The sequence below is a fragment of the Pinus tabuliformis genome, chromosome 2_2 (genome assembly GCF_031772625.1).
Source record: "Pinus tabuliformis cultivar Carrire ecotype Pingquan chromosome 2_2, CPIR1, whole genome shotgun sequence".
NCBI classification, from domain to species: domain Eukaryota; kingdom Viridiplantae; phylum Streptophyta; class Pinopsida; order Pinales; family Pinaceae; genus Pinus; species Pinus tabuliformis.
In genome coordinates this window covers 80,276,432-80,302,799 of record NC_142300.1, presented here as the reverse complement: position 1 = coordinate 80,302,799, position 26,368 = coordinate 80,276,432, and the positions used below count along the sequence as shown (strand labels likewise).

General features: G+C 39.4%; 1 protein-coding gene across 4 annotated transcripts in view; it reads left to right on the top strand.

Annotated features, from left to right (window-relative positions):
- Positions 1-1,659: 1,659 nt before the first annotated feature.
- Positions 1,660-26,368, top strand: part of LOC149191536 (tRNA dimethylallyltransferase 2-like) — a 207,187-nt gene continuing 182,478 nt past the window's right edge. Inside the window, exons 1-4 of one of the 4 annotated variants that reach the window (XM_089404316.1) lie at positions 1,660-2,312; positions 2,398-2,464; positions 23,218-23,297; positions 23,861-23,929. In XM_089404316.1, coding sequence (XP_089260442.1) covers positions 2,163-2,312; positions 2,398-2,464; positions 23,218-23,297; positions 23,861-23,929 — 366 coding nt within the window. In that variant the 5' untranslated portion in view covers positions 1,660-2,162. The remainder of the gene's footprint in view (positions 2,313-2,397; positions 2,465-23,217; positions 23,298-23,860; positions 23,930-26,368) is intronic. The other 3 variants (XM_089404317.1, XM_089404318.1, XM_089404319.1) reach the window with 3 other exon arrangements.

The window sequence follows — 26,368 nt, the reverse complement described above, 5'->3', positions numbered from 1 at the left end:
GCTCCTTCCCACCATGTAGATTTGTGGTGATTTTTTCTAGCAGAATTTTTCTGGGAGGCTTTTGGGCAATTTTTGGCTAGGTGACCTGTCTCAAAGCAGGATCGACATCTAAAGAGGACACTTTCATAATCAAGTTTCTAGTTCCACACATAGTCTTTACTTGTTAGGTGTATTTCAACTGAGAATCCGGTGCTGAAGTCCATTTCCACACAGATGCGTGCATAGGTGGTTCTAGCATATTCCTTTGTTTCTGGGCACCTGTAGTAAAATTTTCCAATCGCATTTCCAATGGCTTTTAGCGAAGAGAAATTCCAGAGATGCAAGGGTAGGTTTGGCAATCTCACCCAAACTGGTGCCGAGGTTATGACTGTTGTTGAGGGACCTCATGAATAGGCCTGATTTTTCCCAAAACCAAGGGTTGGAATCTAGAATACATTGTCTACTTTCAGGGTTTTCAAAATCTACTATAAAGAAACCCTTAGCACAATGGTAGATATTAATTGCATCAAGAATTAGAGGCTTCCATACCTCCGAGATCCAACTGTGTAGAGCTGTCAGCCGCAGCCAAAAACCATTGAATTGACAGATTAGGGCACTTTCAGAGAACTTCAAAGCCTCATCGAGTGAGGCCTGGACCACCTGGACAGTGGGAGCTGGGGCTTCACTGACGATATGGGCTGGAGCTTGCCCCCCAAAGGCGGATGGAACTGAGCCAGCAGCGATTTTCGCGAAGCTGGGAGCCATCTGGAGAATGCTGTCCTGTTGAGTATAAAAGATTGTTGAAGAGAAGGCCACAGGAGATTGCCGAAGAGAAGTGAAAAGCCACAGATCTATAAAGAAGAGGCGCAGATCTATAAACTGAAGAAGGCCCAATCAATGAGAAGAGAAGTGAAGAGCCGCAGATCTATATCATGACTTGGTTACACATTACCATTACATTATATTTCACAAGAGCTTCAGATCTGGAATTCTGAAGAGCCGTAGATCAAGAGCAGCAGATCTACTCATGCAGAGACGGAAGATCACAAAAGACCGCAGATCTGCTCATGTAAAAATGGAAGATTTGCTCTGCAAATGCTTTTTGGAGATCAAGAGCCACATATCTGGAGACTATTTATATAAATAAAATCTATGGCGTGACCTGGTACACAACCACTTAAATTCTTACACTTGGCGTGACCTGGTACACAACCACTTAAATTCTTACACTTGCCATCACAATTGCACGAGTCCTTCAAGGCTGCCAATCAACCAAAACGAACCAAAAAGATGGTATTTTGCATTCTAAGAAATTGCAAATTTGCATCTAGTTTCGTAGAAGCAACACTTTGTTTTTGTTTAGTAACATGCTATTCTGCATCAATTTTCTTAATAAGACGGTATTTTGCATTTAGTTTCTTAGAAGCAACACTTTCAGTTTTTTTGTTTTGTTTAATAACATGCTATTTTGGGATGTCACAATCAAAGACCTTGCGACGTGAAACGCAATACGAAAAAAACGTTGATGCAAACAAAGACACATGTGGTGTGTAGGTTTGTGTCAAATCTTTAGAAAGCGTGAAAGAGTGCAGTCCACGTAAAAGAGACAAAGTCAAAAGCGAGGGGGGAGAGAAGAGAATACAATCTTTGATAGATGGTGTATGTAGCTCCACAAACTCAAAAAACGTAAACGTATATTTTTGTGGATGAAACGGAAGAAAACCTCTGTGCGATGCTATTCTTATGAATAAAGTGTAGGAGCAGGGAAGGAAAGGGACGGTGGTGGGGAGCAAGTTTTATATTCTCTCACCCATCACACACTGGAAAAGTTAGCTGGGGTGAGGGGAAGCGAGAATGGAGGCGAGAGGAGTGGCAGGCAGAAGAATAGAATAGAATAGAAGACAAGAGCATGGGGAGGGACACGGACAGGGACAGTAAAATGGTGATACTTATGGTCTTGTCCCTGTCTCTGTCCCTCCGCATCATTGGATGCATGCCCTTACCCGTTCGATTCGCACCCCTTATCTCTCCTGATTCTTCCTGATCCCTTCAAATTCTTTGGAGAATTGAATTAGTAATATTTTGCGCAGAAGAAGATATGTGCAAAAAAAAGTATTTAAAAAGGGGATGTGAATTGGGCTTTTCCGTAAGCATTGCAGTTAGCACAGCAATTATCAATAACAATGGAAGACCGTTTATCTAAATCCCCCAACGCCAAGCACAACCACAAGGTGGTGGTCATAATGGGAGCCACGGGGTCCGGAAAATCGCGTCTTGCGATTGATTTGGCTCAGCACTTCCCTGCCGAGATCCTAAATGCCGACTGCATGCAGGTAGATATAACAATAAGTAATTGTCTGTCAATCACATCCTAATTCCATATGTATATTCTTTCCCGTTACAATTCGATTCTATAAGGTTTTTTCACAGGTCTACGAAGGTTTGGACATCGTAACCAACAAAGTGCCAGTCGAGGAAAGAAAGGGTAAGCCCCCAAAACCCTCGAGCGTTCATTCAGTTTTTCAGACGCATAAATTCCTCCTTCGATTCAAGGTCATATGTTCAATTCCTTTGGTTCCACATTTTTGCATGGCATTAATTTGATACACACACATTCCCCAATGCCGAGTTGTGCCACTGTTCCAGCTCTCAGTTTGTTAACTGAAAGTGCACTACATGGGATTAACTGAAATAACTAATTTGGGTCTAATACTGATTGCCAAATTTATAGAGTCTGTTATCATTTCCACACGCAACAATGCTTGTGCGACTTCCCTGCTTAGTGTGTGAGTGGTCTCTTCCTCTTTTGCATGTCAAGAATGTCCTTTTGGCTTGCGATTTGTAGGTGATTGTACTGATGTGCAGTGCTGGAATTGAGAAGGCTATTACATTACAAACTGCTCTACTCCTAGAGCGCACATGCAGTTGTAGTGGCGGCATAATATTTTGGCGATGTGGTACTACGTTAGGACTCAAGAAAAGTGCTACACTGCTGCATAGAACGAAAGCTAATGCCATGTGTAATGGTGGTATCCAGCTCAATGTTCTGTCTTGCTATATGCAACTAAGTTAAAGATTAGTTTACTCTGCACTATGCTTTACTTGTGGAGCTAATGACATGTTTGAAGGTGGTCTCCAGTGCTTTATCTCCTCCAAAGGAAAAATTGTGCAGGTTCCACAGATTTATTGGAGACCATTATATAGCTCCATTGCTAATGGGGGATGGCACCAATGGTAGTCAAATTAGTTTGTACAGAGCGTAGTTTTGGGCTTTTTTTGCTGGAATCCGGCGACACAATTCTTGGTGAGATCACAATGTTATGTCATTTAAATTGCATTTTGGATGCAGAAATGGATTCAGCACTGCAGAAAACCCCTGGGCACTCAGATTGCGTAGACTCAACAACTCAAAACTACCATTTTCCCAATTTCTCGCAAAATTGACCGGAAAATCTGCCTGGGAAAAGGGCAAAAAGTTGCCTTGCTAGATTACTGTGTTCACACAGTGCAGTATCTCATCCTACATACAGCACTGCATAACCCCTTATGGTAATGGTGGATTATAGTTTACCAATAGCCATTAGCTCTCAAACTGCTAGGAGTTTACCCTGTACCTAACTTAACATTATATGTTGCTCTTTTATCTATTTAGCTGAGACTGAAGATGGACTTGTGGTGGCATTACTATGTGTTTAGGGGGAAATAGCCATATATCGGACCCATACAATGCATAGGCCCGACAACTAGAGCAACAATTTCTATTTAGCTTGACTCATTGTCACATTACCTTTTTACATAACACTAGAGGAAATAAACTATGTTAAAATCAACATCAGCTCAAGTGCATGACAAACTCCAAGGTCTATGCCAAAATACTACACTTTAAAGAAATGAAAAAAGTGCACATAGACATACACACGAACTTATATATTTGATCACCTCACCCTTTAGGAGGAAATAGCCACATATTGACCCATACAATGCATAGGCCTGGCGATAAGAGCAGCAATTTGATCCCAAGTGCATGCTAAACCCCAAGGTCCATGCCAAAAATACTACACTCTAAAGAAATGAAAAGAGTGCACGCACACAAACACACGTGCATATATATTTTATCACTCCACCCTCCAACACTTAAGTGAAGAATAAGGGTGTTGGTACCATGCCAACCCTCTTTGAGCTCTCCTACTTATTCCTCATAATCTTTGGATGGAAGGGAGATTGACCACTAGTTTCATAGCTGATTGGTAGCCCCAAGAGGCTCAATGACATTTGATCCCAAGATTTTTGTGAACTTAGCACAAGAGTATCTATCAATGGAGCTAACCCTTAGGGCTACATACATGGAGGTGTTGTTTCTAGGCCAATCCTCACGAAGTTCTCTCCCTTTTTCCTCATAAATTTGAATGGAAGGTGGATCAAATTTCAATTGCTAGTTGCATATTTGGTTGGTAACCCGAAAGGACCCAATGGGATTTGGTTTTGAGACCATTGTGGACTTAGCACAAGAGTGCCAATTGAGCTAACCCTTGGGTACACACGTGCCTTTTTGTTTGCGGCCAACCCTTGTGGAGCTTTCCCCCTTCTTCTTGAGAATATTTGGATGGAAGGAAAATCAAAGTCAAGCCACATAGTTGACTGGTAACTGCAAAGGACAAATGAGATTTTTCCCCCTTCTTCTTGAGAATATTTGGATGGAAGGAAAATCAAAGTCAAGCCACATAGTTGACTGGTAACTGCAAAGGACAAATGAGATTTTTCCAGAGACTTTTGTGCATTTTGCACAAGGCCATCCCTATATGTATGGTTTTGGGCAAGGTTTGAGGCTGCACATGGAGGGGAGGCAAAGGTCCTCATCTCATCTCGTAAAATATATGGCATAAAATGTTTTAGGCAATGATGAAAACAAAGAACTGAAGAAATGATAAAGATTTGAAGCGATGAATTAATTTAATTTTAAGAGCCTTAGAAAAAAATACTAAATGTTGGGCAAATAAATGTTGACCTACCTCCTTGCTACCAATGCTTTGATTTCTACTGCTAGTATGTTGCACATGTTGAAATGAAAGAAAATGAATTGTTATTATGTGTTGTGTTTGATAGCCAAGGTTGAAGTTATGCAATGGTTGACATTTTTATACATGGGATATGGTGCATTAGAAGAAAACCACAAAGATTTGTTCACATCCTTTTGGGCTAGTCATTTGGAATGTTTTTTTTGAGAATTGATAGAAGAAAATTTGAAAGACGAACTACATTGAATTGTATCAGAGGAATGAATTGGGTTGGGATAGACGATAGTTTCAAAAGCCTTTTTTCATCAATGAGAGTTTGAAGGCATGTCCTAAAAGTTTGCTACAAGTTAATGAGTTTGAGCTTGACCTGGTCTTTATTGATGTTGATGTGTACAACTTTGCTTCCAAGATTTTGAACTAATATGCCTTGCTTGGTTATATTGTGGGACCTTTTAGGGAATATGATCTAGGCTTGTGTGTGGGACAATTGGTCTCATAATTGACATGTGCATGCCATTCAAAACTTGACTAAAACCTTCTTTCTTTTCAAATTCCAGGGACTAGCTCACTACAACTGGATGGTGAAAAATGGGCCATGGAATTATTGAAACACCCTCATGGTATTCTTTTGGTGGGTTGCGTAATTTTTAGATGATAAAGCGACAAAGTTCACTTCCTTATGCGGGTTGAGTTTATGGGTCTTGCATTATGGTTTTGGCGTTTCTTGTAACATCTCGTTTTACTTACCAACAAGTTGTATGTCATGTTCAATCCTTGAATAAAGGTGCAATATTGTGTTTGGATTGGTATCTTTTTGGACCTTAAGGGATTAATTGAAATCAGAGTAGGAGGTAAAAAATTCCATCAATTTCAATGCTTACTTTTGTTGTGAAAGTTGTACACCAAGAATGTAAAGGTGCAAATCCAATCTCATCTAGCTCCTCATGACCCAAACGCTGATGATGCTTGGTGGACCATGGTGGTTTCATAACACTTGTAGGTTGCAAAGTCATTGCAATGACAACATGAGCTAGTGATTGCAATCAATGGTATAAACTAGCCAAAACGATCAAATCTTAGGTAGCAGTGAACTTGCCAAAGAAGTTGGCTTTAGGGTAGATGATGTAGGTCTATGAGATCTTAATTCTAAGTGTATGCAATCATTGCATGTTTCTAGAATTTCCTTTCGTAGTCCTCTAAATAGGAGCCTGAAAAACATGGATGATTAAATCCAATAGCCTCCAATCAATTGGCGTTATGAAGAACTTGGAAAGGGAGGATACGGATGTGGAGACCCTCTCTAGGTTTTGCCCATAAAAGTTGCGATCCGAATTGGATCCATATAAGACTGTCAAAGAACCATGACTGTATCAGGTTGAACAAATCTCTAAAGAATTTCAGAACAACGATAAAAAACACCCTGAACCAGTGGCAATGGCATCCAATGTGGAATGACGAGGACCTCGGTCAAAACACGCTAACCAAGGCCCATGGAGACTGCGCAGGAGGCCGAAGTAGCCCCTGGGAGCCCTGGAATGGGAAAAAGAGGTGATTTTTGATGTGTGATTAGCGCCCAAAATGGGAAAGCTCGAGCACTCGGTCGCGTGGGGGAACTGGAGGACCGCGGGTGGAAAAGGGAAAAAGTGCTAATCATATAAGGCGGGACCCACGCTCTGGAAACTGACGGTTTTGATCGGGGCACCCTTAAACGGTAAGAGGTTTTGGATGAAAGTGGAGCAATTCCATACAACGATCGACGCATGGCAGGCGGAGGTGAGAGAAAACCGCTGTTGATCGCACACTATCGGTCGAGCAAGTCAACCGCGTGAAACGTGCGTATGGCGTTGGATCTGGAGGGCCCAGATCGGATGACTGAGATCACGCCCGATGGGAGGAAGCGGAATCGACAGGGAATTAAGCTGTGTTTTAAAGGGATTTGGAATCCATTTGACCGCCACGGTGGAGGAAGAACGCATCCACGACGTAACTGAAGAAACGAACCGACGAAGCATGCTGGCGCCATTTAGAGGAGGACAAGTGGCCACTCCTTGAGCGTTCATGATGACGCTGAACACAGGGAACTCCAAGCGCAGCTGTAGAAGGTGAATCGACAGGCAGAAGAGGAACCGAACAGGCATGGGGATCGAATGGCTAAAGCCATGAACAGAGAAGAAGACAGTCAGTTCAGAGAGTTAGAGTTGAGTAGAGTCCAAGTGACCAAGAGAGATAGTGGACAGTGAACCTTGAGAGGAGGACTGAACAGAGAGAACAATAAAGCCAAGCAGAAGAGATAGAGGGCCGAGCTGACCAAAGGCAGCGTCGAGCACCAGAGAGCTTGAAGAATCAAGTCTTGCCATAGAGGAATCTGTCCGGACTAAGCATCACATTTGGCTCTTTCCACTGTAGACCAAAGGGTCACAGAGCTGGTAGGAAGAAGAAGAGTCTGTGTACTCCAAGTGGCTTGGGGAATCCAAGAACCACCCTGCCAAGCAAAATCTGCTTCAGGAGAACTCACATTGAGTCCCTGTATTGTAATTTCTCTGCTTGAAGACACAATAAAACAAGGCCACCATTGAAAGCTGGACCGGAGACGTAGCCCTAGAGAATAGGGTGAACTCCTTATTAAAATTGTTTGTGTCTTTGTGTTGCTTACTGTATTTCTCTACTGTCTTTCCATTTTATTGTCTGTGTATTGGCAATCTGATCGATCTGTTGTTTCAATAACACAGAACACACACCAGCACATGAGTCTGTAATACCTTAGTTTAATAAATCTTTAACTGATGTCACTCATAGGGTGAATATCAGATCAAGTGGTATCAGAGCTCTAGGCTGTAAGGTTAGACAAGCTTGTGTTGGTGGAGAGTTGGTGGAAACTAATCTTGAAATTGGGAGAGTCTATTCTCGAAAGACAATGTCAGAAGAAGGTTTTGTAGGGCCAGACCCTCAATTCATAGAGAGTTTCCTAGCTATAAAGTCTATGGTTGAAGAAATGTACAGAGACTTTAGAAAGCAAAAGGTGGAAGATGCATCAGGCTCTAAACAAGATAAAGAAGAAGATGAGTCTCACTTCCATGACAACTCCAAAGGAAAGGGGAAAGAGGAAAGCTTTCTCACACCTCCTAATAGCCCTGTGCATAATAAGAAAGCATCTTTGATTAAGTTAGATGTTAAATTTGATTTGCCTATATATGATGGAGAGCTGAATGCTAAAAAGTTGGACAATTGGATTAGACAGATTGATGTGTATTGCAGGGTACAGAACATAAACTCAGACAAGAGTAAGATTCAGCTGGCAAGCCTACACCTAGGAGGCACTGCCTTGGTTTGGTGGGAAGGTAGAACCCAAGCTGATATGAAAAGACATGGTAAGACCATCTCTGTCTGGAGTGACTTTGTTTATGCAATCAAAAAGCAGTTCTATCCATTGGCCTACACGCAACAAGCCATGATGAGTTGGCAAACTCTTCGGCAGCTGAAAGGGCAAAGTGTGCAAGGGTATACTCAAGAGTTCAGAAAGAGAGCATTGATATTGGGTATCTCACTAGACTCACTAGAGACTCTTTTGAAGTACATGGGTGGTCTACACAGCTACATGAGGCGTACCATCCTCATGTTTAATCCCAATAGTATAGATGAGGTATCTATACAAGCTACTCATCTAGAAGCTAGAGGAAAGAATGGAAATCCAGAAGTTGGGGGACCATCCCAACCCAGTGTAAGCAAGAGCAAGGAGAAAAGAAAACAGAAGTGGAAGGCAAGGAAGGCTAACACTGCACAGAAAGCCAAAGCTCCATACACTCACTGTAAAAAGGAGGGGCATGATGATGAGCATTGTTGGATTCTACATCCAGAGCTGAGACCTAAGAAGTCCGAGGGCAAGAAGAAGAAGACAACTGCAGCTATTTAGAGAGATTTGGGGTCAGACTCGGGAGATGAAACAACTATAGCAACCACAGGTAAGGGTAAGAATTCTGAAGCATCTATTAGTAATTCTGCTCAATCTGTTTTGATGAAGAAAATGGGAGAAAAAGACGAGCTTTTCCATATTCGAGTTATTTCCAAAAATCAAAAGATTGATACTTTGTTTGATAGTGGCTCACAAGTAAATTTGATTTCTGAAGCAATTGTAAAGAAATTGGGATCAACAACTACACCTCAGAAGAAACCATACCCATTAGGATGGTTGAATGATAAAGCACAACTACAAGTGATTAGACAGTGTAAACTCAAGTTTTTTTTTGGGTCAGCATTTGTAGACGAGGTTGAGTTAGACATAATTCCTTTGGATATATGTGGAATTGTTTTAGGAAGTCCTTACTTGTATGATAGAAAGGCTATTTTCTATAGAGGTGAGAACAAGTATCTAATGGTTAAAGATGGAATCAAATACTTTGTAAGAGCTCATAAGCTCAAGAATAATTATACTCTCATAAACTTAGGACAGATGAAAAGAATGATTAATACATGCCAACAATTCTTACTGATGGTTGTAAAGGAAAATAAACCTGATAAAACCAATGTATTTGAGGGTTGTAATGCTGAACAACAAGCCGATATAGAAAAGGTTGTTTCAGAGTATGATGTCTTGTTTCAAGAACCTAAAGGTCTGCCACCCAAAAAGGGAATAGTACATGATATTATTTTGCAGCAAGATGTTCCATTGCCTAACATTGGGATGTACAGGTTGTCTGCTTTAGAGAATGCTGAAATCAAGAAGTAGGTGTAGGAGTTGCTCGAGAAGGGCTTCATCAGGCCTAGCACATCACCATGTGGGTCACCAATTGTTTTGGCGAGAAAGAAAGATGGCTCTTGGAGAATGTGCATAGATTATCGAGCATTGAATAAGATAACAATCAAGAATCGTTATCCCTTTCCTCGCATAGATGATCTTTTAGTTCAATTGAAGGAAGATGTTTATTTCACCAAGCTGGATTTGCACAGTGGATACCATCAGGTCAGAGTTGCAGAGCAAGATGCATGGAAGACTGCTTTCAAAACAAAGCAGGGATTGTATGAATCGTTGGTTATGCCTTTTGGCTTGACCAATGCTCCTGCTACTTTCATGAGATTAATGAATGATGTACTCAAACCTTTTCTTGATGATTTTGTTATTGTGTATTTGGATGACATTCTGATTTCTAGTAAAACGGGGGAAGAACATTTAAAGCATGTTAAGCAGACATTGGATGTTTTGAAAAGAGAAAAACTTTATGTTAAACTCTCAAAATGTGAATTTGGCAAAACATCTCTAAACTACTTGGGTCATATAGTAGGGGGAGGTGAATTGAAAATAGATTCCTCTAAAGTGGCAGTCATTGTGAACTAGCCTAAACCTAGGTCTGCTACAGAAGTGAGAAGCTTCTTAGGAGCGGCACAATATTGGAGGAAGTTCATTTCTAACTTCTCCTCGATTGCAACTCCCTTACATGCTTTAACAGGATTGAATAAGGTGTTTCAGTGGGGAGGCAAACATCAGAAAGCCTTCGACACCTTGAAAGAGAAAATAAGTACAACACCTGTACTAGCACTGCCTGATTTACAAAGACCATTTGAGATCCAAACTGATGCCAGTGACTATGCCATGGGAGCAGTGTTGACACAACGTGACAAACCCATATGTTATCGTTCGGAGACTTTTAATCCTGCAGTAGTTAACTGTCCTACATATGATAAAGAATTGTATGCATTAGTTCAGAGTGTGAAAAAGTGGAAACATTACTTAATGGGAAAGAGACAGTAATACACACTGATCATCAACCACTCTACAACAGTTTCATTTAGTCATCAGATATAAAAAGGGCATACATAACAAGGTTGCAGACATGTTATCTAGACCCATTATAAATGCATCTACCATACTTAAGCATAATTTTGTGCCACACGAAAGCTACATTGAACAATATGCTCAGGATATGGATTTTAAAGATGTATATGCAACTTTGAGTCAAGGCAAAAGAGTAGAAGAATTGGACTATCATATAAAGGACCGACTCTTATACCATTGTGGGAAACTCTGCATTCCACAAACCGAAAGAGTAAAGATAATTAGGGAAGCACACACTTCTTTGATATCAGGTCACTTTGGAGTAAGTAAAACAGTTGCACAACTGCAAAGATTCTGCTATTAGCAAAAAATGAATGAGACAGTTTCTAGGTATGTAAGAGGGTGTGCCATGTGTGCTAAAAGCAAGCCCAACAATAGAAAACTAGGCTTGTACACTCCATTACCAGTTCCTTCTCACCCTTGGGAAAGTGTTTCCATGGATTTTGTTGGAGGACTGCCTAAATCTAGGAAAGGTCATGACTATCTATATGTTGTTGTGGATAGGTTCAGAAAAATGTGTATTTTGATACCTTGTAGTAAACAGATCACAGCTGAACAGACTGCAAAATTGTTCTTTGAACATGTATGGGTTCATTTTGGATTACCCACTTCCATTGTATCTGATCGAGACACCCGATTTGTGGGGAAGTTTTGGTCTAGTCTGTGGGAACTGATGGACACCAAACTGAAGAAAAGCACAGCTTTTCATCCACAAACAGATGGCCAGACAGAAGTAGTAAACAGGACCGTGATCCAGTTACTGAGAGGATATTGCAGCAAACATCCTAAGCTTTGGGATGAACACTTGTGTTATGTGCAGCATGCTTACAACAAAGCCAAACACTCTTCTACACAGAGATCTCCTTTTGAGACCTGTTTTGGTTTCACACCAAGGTCTCTTTTGGATTTTGTCTTTGGTAAAAATACCATGGTTGAGGGACACAGTGATGTGGACAAGGCAACTAGGTTCATTGAACAGATCTAGGAGATCCACCAGGCAGTGCAGGAACAACTGGAAAGGAGCTCGACCAAGTATAAGCTAGGCATGATAAGCATCGAATGGAGCATAGTTTTCAAGTTGGAGACCAAGTCTAGCTGTATATCAACAAGGACCAGATGCAAGGTGAAGGTAAAAAGCTAAAGCCTATCAGGTATGGACCTTTTAGGATACTTGAGAAGATTGGTGAAAATGCTTTTTGCCTTGATTTACCAGTTTACATGCACATATACTCAGTCGTAAATGCAGATTGCTTGAGATTGTTTGAACCTTCAATGATTGAGGACCCTGAAGAGCAAAGTCAATTGCCTTCTATTGATGACCTGCTACCTGAGTATCTTAATGAGTTGCAGGAAGACACAGTGCTGGACAGGAAGGTGAGGACGACGCGCAGGGGAGACATTGAGTACCTCAGGATTGGACTCAAAGGTTCAAAGTCGAGCAGCGCAAAGTGGATTGAGATTGGACAAGTGAAGAAATAGTATCCTCACTTAGTCGATGCTTAAAAACCAACTTTTGGTGGTCCAAAAGCTTTTTCAGTGGGAAGGTCGTGATCTGAATTGGATCCATAGAAGACTGTCAAAGAACCATGACTATATCAGGTTGAACAAATCTCTAAAGAATTTCAGAACAACGATCAAAAACACCCTGAACCAGTGGCAATGGCATCCAACATGGAATGATGAGGACCTCGGTCAAAGTGCGTTGACTGAGGCCTATGGAGACTGCGCGGGAGGCCGAAGTAGCCCCTTGGAGCCCCGGAATGGGAAAAAGAGGTGATTTTTGGAGCGCGTTGCTGGGCGAACTGGGCCAAAATGGGAAAACCCAAGCACTCGGTCGCGTGGGGGAACCGGAGGACTGCGGGCGGAAGAGGGAAAAAGCGCTAATCGTATAAGGCGGGACCCGCGCTCTGGAAATCGATGGTTTTGATCGGGGCGCCCTTAAATGGTAAGAGGTTTTGGATGAAAGCGGAGCGATTCCATACAACGATCGACGCGTGGCAGGCGGAGGTGAGAGAAAACCGCTGTTGATTGCGCGCTATCGGTCGAGCAAGTCAACCACGTGAAACGTGCATATGGCGTTGGATCTGGAGGGCCCAGATCGGACGGCTGAGATCGCGCCTGATGGGAGGAAGCATAATCGACAGGGAATTAAGCCGCGTTTTAAAAGGATTTGGAATCCGTTTGACCGCCACAGTGGAGGAAGAATGCATCCACAACGTAACTGAAGAAATGAACCAACCAAGCATGCTGGTGCCATTTAGAGGAGGACAAGTGGCTACTCCTTGAGCGTTCATGATGACGCCGCACACAAGGAACTCCAAGCGCAGCTGCAGAAGGTGAATCGACAGGCGGAAGAGGAACCAAACAGGCATGGGGATCGAATGGCTAAAGTCGTGAACAGAGAAGAAGACAGTCAGTTCAGAGAGTTAGAGTTGAGTAGAGTCCAAGTGACCAAGAGAGACAGTGAACAGTGAACCCTGAGAGGAGGACTGAACACAGAGAATAGTAAAGCCAAGCAGAAGAGATAGAGGGCCGAGTTGACCAAAGGCAGCGTCGAGCACCAGAGAGCTTGAAGATTCAAGCCTTCCCATAGAGGAATCTGTCTGGACTGAGCATCACATTTGGCTCTTTCCACTGTAGACCAAAGGGTCACAGAGCTGGTAGGAAGAAGAAGAGTCTGTGTACTCCAAGTGGCTTGGGGAATCCAAGAACCACCCTGCCAAGCAAAATCTGCTTCAGGAGAACTCACATTGAGTCCCTGTATTGTAATTTCTTTGCTTGAAGACACAATAAAACAAGGCCACCACTGAAAGCTGGACCGGAGACGTAGCCTTGGAGAATAGGGTGAACTCCTTATTAAAATTGTTTGTGTCTTTGTGTTGCTTACTGTATTTCTCTGCTATCTTTCCATTTTATTGTCTGTGTATTGGCAATCTGATCAATCCATTGTTTCAATAACACAGAACACACACCAGCACATGAGTCTGTAATACCTTAGTTTAATAAATCTTTAACTGATGTCACTCATAGGGTGAATATCAGATCAAGTTGTCTTTTGGAACATTAGAGGGTTAATTGATCCTTGTAAAAGCATTATGGTTAAAAGGACTAGGAATGCATTAGATATTCTTTGCTTAAAAGAAATGAAAGGTCTTTTATAGGGATTCATCCTATGCACTCCCCATGCTCTCTAGACTTGGGAACTTCATTCGAGACATACCTTACAATGTTTGGTATGCCCTTGATATATGGTGATCTCATTAAGGACATCCCTTGCAGAAATAAAACACCTATAATGCTTGGGGGTATTCTAGGTCACCTTATATGAAGGTATGTTCTTGTAAAAACACATAAAACAAAAAGATAAAAAACACTTATTTTTTTGGTTTAAAGCAAGGTGGGGGTCCGGCCACCCTCACCTTGCTTTTTCTTTTCTATAAAATCCTCCCATGCTCTTGTCATTTACATGTCATTAATTTGAGCACATTAAGGAAGTTGAAGTTGGGATTATGTGAAGAAAAACTTTTAGAGGAAGAAAATTGTGGACAACAAGGATTTTCTATCACATTCCAAGTTCATTTTAGGCTAGCAAGCATTCTTTCAATGAAAACTTGAAGAAGCACCAATTTCTTTGCATATCTTTGGTTGGAACTGTCAAGCAATGGTTAGAGTTGAACTACGAGTTGGTTTTCTTCATATCTCCATATATGATATTGATAGTTTCTCATAACAAATAGATGTTGAGGACCAAGCAGAAGTTGATTGAGCATGAATTGTGGCTTGAGTCTTATTCCATTTCTCTTTTTGTTATTTTTTGTTATGATAGTCTTCACTCTTCGCTATTTAAAAGATGTTGGTTGTAATTTTTTTCTTAGTATAATTGAATGGGGAAACTAAGGGATACTTCTCGATATTAATTGATGGTATCCCTTGTAAATGCATTAGCATATACTAATGCACTTTAGACAAGGGGATTCAAACTAGGCACTTACTAGCATGGAACTAGCCAAATGCTCGTGATCAATTGAGCTAATCCCTTGTGCTACAGTGGATGTAATTAGATGATGTATCATTGTATTTAATTTTGTTATGGACATTGGCTATTTTACAATGAGAAACACAATTATTCTCCTATTTTGAATAACAATTTCCCAATAATGGTTTCCAATTTGTTCATGGATGTTATTTTTTTAATTGTATATACTATAATTATTGATTAAGTATGAATATAAAACTCTATTTTTTTTTTGTTATATTTTGATTTTGTAAATTAGTTTAATATCCTTAATATTTGGGGTAGAGTCTCTTGAGTCATGGATCTTAGTGTCTTAGTGGCATTCCATGGATCTTAGTGTAATGCATACTTTTATTATGCTTCCTAGGAGTGTAAGGTGGAGTTGTGATTCTTCTCTATTTTTATTTTGTTAACTTTGTTATAGATTTGGGTAATGGACCCCACACAATGATTGTGTGGATGGTTTTAAATTTGGATAGAAATATTTTGGGGGTGGACAACATTATTGCCTCCAATAAGGTCATAAACATGATAAATTTTGGCAATGGATGGTTGGTGAATTAACTAAAACCCATTGCCTTATATGTGTGGACTTCAATAAGGTCAAAGTAGATGAGGAAGAGAAGGAATGTTGGATGCATGTTGGTGTGTTGGTGAGAGAAAGGCTAGTTGTAGTTTGAGATCTAGTTGTTGCCCCCTCCCATGGTATGAGGAGATTGTGATGGTATGAGGGTTCTAGTACAAGCACTACTCTTCCAAAGACATGATTTTTTGACGTGAACTCTTTAAATTGGTCATTTAGAGCACATGTTTGATGACATCCTTCTTAGGCTACATGATGGTCTCTTTCACACAATAGACTTGCTCAGTTGATTCCATGATGCATATTAGTTTGTTAGTAGAGGTCTGGTGGACAATTCAGTTGATTATGGCATGCATATGGTACAATACTTTCTTACACATGATGATGGCATCTCATTGCTTCAGGTATGGTTTCATGATGATGCTAAATGTACTGGTTCTTGTGTAGAGGTGGCAATATTGTTTCCTATATTGGTCATGATTGTGGTGAACATTGGTGTAATTTGGTAACAAATATTAGCACTCTAAATTCTTGTATTTTACTTCGTTGTACTATGGTGGGTCATATGCCTTTAGAAAAGTTTTGTCACCTTTTGAGTCAAGTTGTACTACTAGAGGACTAGCTAGATGTAGTGTGCCCATATCCACCAACCATCTTTGTAGAAATTCTTCGAAATTCTGTAGCGACTTAATGAACAATTCTGAAAACTAGTTTCTATTCACAAGACACGAATTTCTCCACTAAATTGTAGTGAAATAGAATAGAAATAAATCATAGTCACACAATAGCAAAACACAATATTTTTTTTTTTCTAGGGAACCCAACTGGGAAAACCCTTGATTGAGAATTTATTGATAGAAAAATGAGCAATAGATCTCTTACAGTGCAATATTGTTTCACTGGAGAATACAACTTTCTCCCTGCTTATCCTAAGTTGAAACCTAAGTCACCTGACATGGGTATTCGAGATTTGTAGGATACAGGGATTCGAGTGTCAGATTTGGACACGTTGACCCCCCGGAACAAAACACGTAGGATTCGTTATATATTATTTTATTAATATATATATATATATATATACACACACACACACTAAAAATTAGATATTTCTTACAGAAATTCTCATTAATGATACAAATTCATTGATTTCAAACATAGATCTTCATCTAGATGTTAGTTTAACTGTTTAGTTTTACTATTTACAAAGTAAGTTAGTAACATTATAATTTATAGCATGCATAGTACATACAAAATTCAAATATCTGCATAAACCCTCACAAACCTCATAAACCCTCATAAACCTCATAAACCCTCATAAACCCTCCCAAACCTCCCAAACCTCATAAACCCTCTCTCATAAACCCTCACAAAACTCATAAACCCTCATAAACCTCATAAATCCTCCCTCATAAACCTCATAAACCCTCACTTATTTGGGATTCGAATCCCAAAATCATAACACAATGTGTCCTAACGAGACACGACCGAGATTTGATGGTGTCCTATTAGGACACATGGTGTCCCATTTAGGATTCGAATTCCCATCGAATCGTGTTGGATTCGTGGGATTTAGACACGTGGCCTGTTTTGGACGAATCCGGTTTCATAGGTTGAAACACTCTTGCACATAACCTTGATCTTGATTCCTAAATTTGTGTGCACTAGGAGCCCCTATTTTTCTAGCGCATGAGTTGCTCCTAGGATTTAGGGAGTCTCCCTAAATCCTTACGCACTTCCCAAGGAATTCTTTCTCCTACAAATCTGCACACAAGCTCCTCTTGGACGCTCTTCCTCTCACAAGATCACACACAAATCTTGTGCATACAATTATGATACAAATTGTGCCTTCGTTCCTCCTTTTAAGCAAATCGAATGGCTAAATCTGGCAAGTTCTATTTCTGGAAAGTCGAACTGGTGATTGAGTTGTTAACTGAGTTGAAGTGGCTCATGCAACTCATCCTAAGTCTCGATCTAGAATTAGAGACTTGTCACTTGTCCTTTTCCCAAATTAACTCGCACTAGAAGACAATAACTAAGCCTTCCACATTTGCGCATTAGCTGAACTGCTTCATCACTTGTCCTAATTCTTAGGAAACTCGAGCATGCTAAGGAAGAACTTGTTGAGGTCTTTTTGACTAAGGCACAAGTCAAAAAAACCCTTTCTCGCTACCATTTTCAACTTTACACCTTTTCATATTCCTATTCACTTCCGCGCATATTTGTCATTGTCTCGCTCATGACCGACTTATCATATGTTATGTATTAGGGTCACAAGCAAAGAAACCCAATGTACAAAAATCCTATTTAAAGTCAAAAGAGCTAAAAAATGCTTGAGGTAGATGTAATTAAAAGAAAAAAGTCATAATGTAAAGCTTGAGCTATGCCGCTTTGCCTAAAAGCCCATATCCCCCTAGTCTCATGCTTAAAACTGTACATCTAAAGAAAGGGACTCTTATTTTATTATTCTACACAAAAAGCTGATGCATGTTGCTTTCCTTTCCTTTTCCTAGCATGAATTGTAAGGGCTAGAGTTTCGTCATCTTGCAGATTCATCAAGCCATCTAGCCATACCAAGGGCTCAACATCAAGCTAGCATTAACGCCAAGACGAATAAAAAACTCCTGATCATAACAACCACTGATTACCGAGTTGTTAGCCCTCCTTGTAGCCCTTTCGCTCATTGCTAGGTAGCCTACTTTTGCAGCCTCAAACCTATTTCAACCTTGGCCTAACACAGGCCTGCAACTTTACCCTTGACTGTCGGCTGTCTTCCATTCCTTAAACCCCCTGGTTGTAGCCTTTTTCTTTGCAACCTTGAGGCTATAGGCCTTTTTGTCCAGCACACGGTCCCCAAACCTAGGTTTCGACCAGACTTCTCTGCTTATGGAAGCTTTTTAACCAACACCCTATTCCTTTGGTCAACTTCCTAAGGTTTCTGTCTAGACATGGTCTAATTTGATTATTATTTTCGTTGCAGTCATACATCCCCATACATCAACTATCATCCTATGGAAGCTTTTTAACCAACACCCTATTCCTTTGGTCAACTTCTTAAGGTTTCTGTCTAGACATGGTCTAATTTGATTATTATTTTCGTTGCAGTCATACATCCCCATACATCGACTATGATCGAATTCTTCCATTTCCAGAGAGTCAAAAAGAGGAGGCTGAGATTTTCTCCAGGAGGCTGCACAGAGCCTCAAAAGGGAATTTCGATCCAGTTGAAGAGGAAGACGTTTTCAGTTCCAGAGGCCGGGAAAGTTTTCCTGAGGGTCGAAGAAGCATCTTCCTAGTCAACAATAGGCAGGATGGCTAAATTGGCAGTTGATTCAGGAAAAACGTTTGAGGGACTGCGCTAGGGTGATGCACGACCTACGCAAGATGGTTGGACGACTAGCTTTTTAGATGCAATCAAGTGCCGGGATTGCTCGGAGAGCGTAATTTCCTTCAAGGAATTTTTACCAGTATTTCTCTTAGATAGATTCGCCAATTAGGCGATATTTATTGTACTTGAATTTCTCATGGCTGCATAATAATAAAACCCTTAGCTGCTCCACTAGTTTTCCCAAGTTGGGTTTTTTCGAGGACTTTTGTCCAAAAATAACAGTGTCATATTTTTATGTGTTTGTGCTAGCATTTCTCAGTTTCCATTTTACCTTCTGCAGTATTTATTTTGGTGAAGATTGCAGTTGTGCATTATTCATTGTTTGCTGTAGCAAATAAATTGAGAATTAATTTACAGTTAGAAGAATAATTTCTAGTTGCTGCAGTAGTCAAAATTTTCACAAAGTAAGTTATTTTTAAAAAATCCTAGATCTATTTTTTGGTTACAGCAAGCAAGATGGATTTTACAAGAAAAGTTGATGATCTTAGAATTGAAGAATACACACATAGGACAGTCATCTTGTAAGGAGAATTAGAAATATTGGTTAGATGGTGAGAGTTGCTTAACTATCACAAGATGAAATCACTTTCATATTGAGCATATGAACCACTCTTTCTTCGATAGGTGGTCTCATGCTATGAAGAAGGATAAAGAAAACACTAAAGGTTTATTCTTTGGTGACAATACCCTCTTATAGATCCGTGGATATATTCAACAAGAGAAAGTCATTGTTTCTATTAACCCTATTTGCAAGCATAATTTCATCAATGTTAGCTTGGTTAAAAGATTGTAGGTACCTACAAAGCATATTCCCGACAAATAGGTTGAGGGTGAGAGTGTTCAAATCTTTAAAGATTTGAAGATTACTATGGGTAATTATGTGTTGCATTCAAATTTTTATGTAATAGATATGGATGACGTGGATATTATTCTTGGATTTCCTTGAATGGACTCAAACAATATCATCATTGAAGTTTATGAAGGTTTGATACAAGAAAAAGAAATTCATACTTTTGTTACTAAACAAGAAGGGCCCAAGGTGGCACATGAAAAAATCCATGTAGCATAACTAATTGCAGTACCCGTTGACAAATTAGATGAAGAGTTTAAGATTGAATGAAAAGTAGAGTCGACAAAAGCATGTAAAGAAATGCCTACATAACCAAATGAAGAAAAGCCCTAGGAAGGGCATAAAACGGAAGAAGAATTTACACAGTTGCATTCTCCTAGGAGCCACTATTTGACGAACCAATAGCTAAGGTTGTTGTGTATCACCATCCACACCACCTTGAGAAATAATAGTCATCAAGACAAGGCCATGAGCATCAACAAATTTACTATGGACCAACACGACACCATAAAGGTACCTAGTATGGAGGCACAAGGAGGACTAAAACGGAATGCAATGGGCAACTAGAATCAATATCGAGGAGAAATGGCCACAGTTGGACTTGATGTGCACATTTCACTAGGATGGATGGATGCTCATACATCTACTTGTTGACTACATTGCTTAACAAATCATATTATATGGCTTCCTCCCATGTTTGAAGATGAAACATGCAAAGGTGCATGGAATGTAATATACCTAGGGAGGTTAATCTAGGGTACCTAGGGAGGGATAATGGATGTAATATAGCCATAATCATGGAATAAGTCCACTATGTAATTAGAGGAAATGTGTTTCTTTGAGAAACAAATTTTTTTCCATGTATTTTCAACTCTTTTTGGTGTGGGTCTACTCAAAAGTATGCAGAGTGGGTACTCATTGGATGCAAAATCAAATTCCGCATCCAACAAGTGCTCATACTTGAAATTTGTGTAAACCTAAAAGGAGATCAAGAAATAATTTTTTCATGTATTTTCAATTTTTCTCGGTGTGGGTCTACTCAAAAGTATGCAGAGTGGGCACTCTTTGGATGTGAAATCAAATTCTGCATCCAATAATTGCCGACGCTTGAAATTTGAGTAAACCTAAAAGGAGATAAGTAAAAAATACAATTAAAAAAAAGGTAGTTTTCTTTCTTTTCTTTTAAAAATCTGTAACTCTTATTTTATTATTTTTGTTGGTAGGCCCATTTTAGACCTCGAAATTCCCTTAATGAGCATTCTGTCATCTCTTGGGCTCATACCACACTTTTAGGTTTCAAAGGGATTCCCCCCCTTGAGGCACTAGATTGAAGTGCAAAGGGATTGTGTGAGGTGACATTGGCACCTTTCCTATTTACCTAAGACATGGGACACAGAGGACACGTAAATACGAGTATTCAACACGAGACACAACGACCTCGGAAATAGGACACAGGGGACACATTATATATATATATATATATATATATATATATATATATAATACTGAAATATAGTGCCTGATCCATATTTTTTAGAAATTAGAACATCTACATATATGAATCGTGATGATATTTATTTAGTAATTTAGTATTTACAATTTTACAATTTTAGAACTAGTTAGTTTATTAATTTACTACATCAATGATGTTCATAGTTCAATGTTCATTGTTCATGTTATTAACAATGGTTCAAGCACATAAGAAACTAGAAATTCAGAAATATCATGATTGATAAAATAAAACTAGAAATTTAGAAGTAGAACTTAGATATTAAAGCCATAAATTGCAGATCTTTCATTAAGTCATCAAAATCAAAATGTATTACACAGACATCGAGGGAATGCCACTGGAAAATACAAAATAGAGGAAATACAAAATGGGTAGGAATATCATAGCTTGTCACTCACTAGTCACGACTCTATCAATAGTCCAGGTCCTCCTCCATGTCATAATCACCATCACTACGACTGCCATCTGACTTTTTGCTCCACCCTCCTATGCCCAATCCAAGATCTCTTGCTGCATTTGTTGGTGTGGAGGATGACCCCTCAAGAGACTCATCATCAACACTGGCTACCTTTAGCAGTGGGTCATTAAGATTCATGTTGGCTTACGCCTCACGAATAGACATGAAATTGACAGAAAAATGAAAAAATCTCAAGACATGATGCTTTTTACTTCGGGATTTAAGTGGGACACGTGTCCTAAAATCAAGACATGTTAGGGCATTTCTCTGACACGGCCCAAACATATGTCCTGATTTTTAGAGGCAATGTGTTGGACACGTTTTATGGGTTGTGTCGTGTCTGACATGCGAAATATGGGACACATGACTCCTAAGGACTACCTTTTAACTCCCTAGTTTCAAGCATGAACTTTTCTAGAGTCAACATTTAGAATTGGATGGTTTTGAGTGTTAACAATAAGAATATAAAATCCAGCAATATTTTTGCAATGCATTTGATAGGAGATTCTATAGTAACGACAACAGATTTAAATCCAGCAGTAGTCACTGATAATGACACTTGAATATTTCAAAAACCACAGCACATAAGACCAAATCTTTCCCAAGAAGGTATGGACGTCAACTCTGGCCAAAGCAGTGCAGTATAGATGCTACTCCTGGCCAATTTTGAGTCACTGACAGACTACTTACAATAACATACTTCCAAAAAGGCCCCTTTTCTAATGCCTAAGAACCTTTTTATGGCCAATGATACCACTTTAGCTCCCTTTTTTTTCACATGTGGGATACCTAAACTTTACTGTTTAATAACATAAAAGTACAACTTACGATAAAATACTTTCAAAAATTCCTTTTTTCTAATGCCTAAGAACCTTTTTATAGCCAATGATTCTGGTTTAGCTTTTTCTTTGCCTTTTGCATTTGGGATAACTAGACTTTACATGGAGCTCTGTTATCTAACAGAAAATTACAAGCATCTGACAAGATATTCATCTTAACATGAACCCCGTTCAGTAACAGAAAATTGTAAATAACTGAAAGCTTTTGATCCAAGTAGACTATCGATAGCTAACACTGAAGCAGTTATCTTATGCATCGTAGCAGTGAGAGTTTGGAAATGGATCGGAAACATGTTATGTGTTTCTTGGACATGGAGTACAAGGGACATAGCCTATAGGTATCAAAACAGTTTCTGGAAATTAAGGTTCTTGAACCTCAGGTGGTTATTGTAACACAGGAAGAAACTTCTGAATCGTGTCATTCTAGAGCATTAAATTTCTTTCAGAAGAAACATGCAGCCAATTTTCTTCTATGATCAAGGTTCGGAAATTTAAGAGTATAAAATTATTAATTAAGGCTTTACTGGGATTTCAGATAATATTCTTTTTCAATTTTGTTTTACACATGAGTCTAAATCCTCAGGCGTATAAATTGTTATGATGAAATTCTAGGTCACTTTGACGAATTAAGTGCTTCAAACTCTTTCCTATATTGTGGATCATGCTGAAGGCTTTATTGCAAGATGCTTCTTTTTGTTTATTTCCTAATTTCGTTCTTTCAATTATTACAATTTATTGGGTCAAATATGTTTTACAGGAGTAATTCATCATCTTCTTGGTACAGTCAGTTCCAAAGTCAACTTCACATCATCGGATTTCCGTGACACGGCTATTCCTGTAAGTTGGACAGTGATTTGAAGGTTTGAAAGAATAATTTATATGCCTCTTCTTAATATGTATATTAATTCACATAATGTCAAGGAGTGTGTCTAGGGGGCTTGCGGTAGAATATGGCCTTATTTATTGAGAATGCTTGCCACATTTGTGTTGCTTTTAATCTAAAAATAAATAATGGTTTTAACGCCCATCCATACATTGTATTTTTCAGATAAATTTGATTAGAATGATGTATGGCTTGTTGAGAGAGATACTATGTTTTCCTTATATTTAGAGTCGTTGTTTTCTTTATTTCAAAGTTTGTTGTTAGTCTACAACAATGCGGATTTGAGAAAGATATGCAGTTAAAGGCATACAAGATCCTGAATGTTACATGAAGAAGCTTAGAAGCTTAAAAAGTGTCTTTGAACATTCTCTCAATGTTGTGACATGTGTAACTACAGTAATTATACTTATTATATTTCTCATTCCACTATTTTATATCGGTTCCATTTTGAAAGGAACATCTTCAAAAATCATTAATTTTATACTCTGATACATGTTGTGTGTTTGTGATTTACCAGATTATTGATTCAATCATCTCTCGGAAACACTTGCCTATCATTGTTGGTGGCTCAAACTCCTACATACAGGTACATGTTCTGGAAAACCATAAATCATTAACATTTAATGAAGCATTAGTGTCTAAAAGGCAGAGATTCTTGTTTTGTGTTTTTAACTGTTAGGCTTGAAACTCAAGAAAATAATCAGTGCATTCATTGAGATTAACAACAATAGGATTTGCAAGAAGTGTAATTGAGATTGATTAAAAGGAATTTGATCAGTTTCCAAGCTGTTTAAGATCTGCATCTGAGATTCTGAAGACGACCAGGGTAGCATCCAGTTTTATGATGAGGGCTTGTCAATGGGATTAACTAGCAATGTCGCAGAGCTCGTACTTGGAAATGACTCAGATGGTTTTCTGAATTGTTGACTTGGAAAAAGCTCAACAAAATTAGAAAAAATTACATTAAAACCCATTAATTTTGATTCATCTGCAATGAAATTAGAATCCCAGGAACCATCTTGTTTTGGTTGTTTAAACTTTAAACAGAGATGGGGCTATAGAGTTGTGTTATCCAAAGGAGCCACAATTTTACCTGGACAACGAAGTACGAAAGGGAGTCTACAGTCTGCTATATTTAATTAGTATCAAAATGAGCCAAAGAGGCCTCCTGTTTATAAATTATGTCAGAGTTCCGATAAACATGCTTTTAAAGAAAAATCAAAACAATCTTTCCTTCTAAATATTGACAAAAAGTGGGCATAACAAGATGGAGAATTTAAAAATTGAAATTAACTTCCAATGTCTGGTGACCTGCTGGCCAGGTTGTCTCGAGAGTCTGATGTGGTCGGGTTTGTCATGGTTGGATGATGCAGGAGAGGGATGGAGCTTCCTCTTTCTTCCATATTCCAAGTTCTCCTTCTGTTGCACACATTCCTTGGTGTTAGTGTCAGCTTGGGTATCATGTCTATGAACATGAAGAGGAGTGTGTGGGTATAGAAGTTTGATGATGACTGTGGAGTCCCCACCCTTTCTTTCATGATTTTTTGAAGCTGAAGGATCCCTTGGAAGGCCACTTACGCTTCTGGTTCATAGTTCATGAGGATTCTAAGGCTCTACTAAAAGTGAAGGATTGGTTTGCCAGGGTCAAAGATCATTCCACCAGCTCTAGATGGGCCCAGGTTTCCTTCAGAGGCACCATCAAAGAAGACCAAGTAACACTTTTGTGCCTTTATCCAGAATTGAATATTGTCTTACTGGGGATTGAGCTTCCAATACTGTGGACAAAGGGCAATAATTGTTCTTTTTTTGATACTAGTTTATTGGTTTTCCTTGGCAACAAGCTTGTGTAACCATTTGAACCATTAGAGGGTTCCTGTTTTTTTTGCGAATGGGGGATTTTTTTCTCCATTGGACAAACATTTGGGCCCAAACACTTGGAGCGAATTAAACCATTGCAACTCTTGGAGGGATATACTCCGAGTGTTCCTTGTTTCCTTCAGTGGAGAAATAAAAGATTAGCTGTTTCCTTTACTTCCTTGCAGAGAGGATATCTTGAGGGTCCATAAAATCATCTTTTCCGTAGGTTCTTTCTGTATTTAGTATCTTGTTTTTGATCATTAGCCAACTGAAGAAAATAATCTTTGGCAAGTAGGCTTTGTTCCACCCTTTATTCCAGATTATGGGCTGAGCATCCTCCCATGCATCTCCAATCAATCAATAACCTTGGTTCACTATGTAATTTCTTGATTTGGTCCCCTGAATTCTCCTATCTTGGGTGTACCAAGAAATGGTAGACATTACCTTGAGTAATTGAGTAAGCAGAGTCCACTCTTCCTTGAGCATAATAAGAAGATTTGTAGTGGGGTTGTCTCGACTCTCTGCCTGATCCAACACCTCTTCAATTCTACTTTCCATACAGAGATGTCTCTTGGTGTCTGAATTCCTTGATTGTGAAGGCAGTTTTGCAACCTGGTGATCTCATCTCCAGAATTTATGGACTCCCTGCCCTCTATACTGTTGTTCCACAACACTATCTCTTCTCTCTTTCCAAGTGCCCAGGACAGGGATCTTCTGAATACGGGAATTGGATTCTTGATTAGTTTCCATATAGGAGAGACATGTGTAGGGAGGGGTTGTATTTCCAATTTTCCAGACATATCTGTTTTGTCCCAGCTGATTCTTATTTTGATGATTGGCTTCCACTTCAATTAGTTTCCAGGCTATTGTTTCTCCCAAGGCTAAGTTCATTTTTTGCAGATCCCAGATCCCTAGACCTCCTTCTCTAAGGGGTTGAATCACCTTCTTGCAGTTGATGAGATGAAATTTCCTCTTTTTGTTACTCTTGCCAATGATCCACAAAAACTGTCTCACACCCTGGTAAGTTCATGGAGAATACTGTTTTGTGCTGAGATGTATTAATATGGAGTTCACAACAACTTTGATTAAAACTGGTCTCCCCTTTGGATTCAACTGCTTATGACCCTAGGATGTGTTTTTTTGAGTTTCTGGACTGTGGGCATCCAGT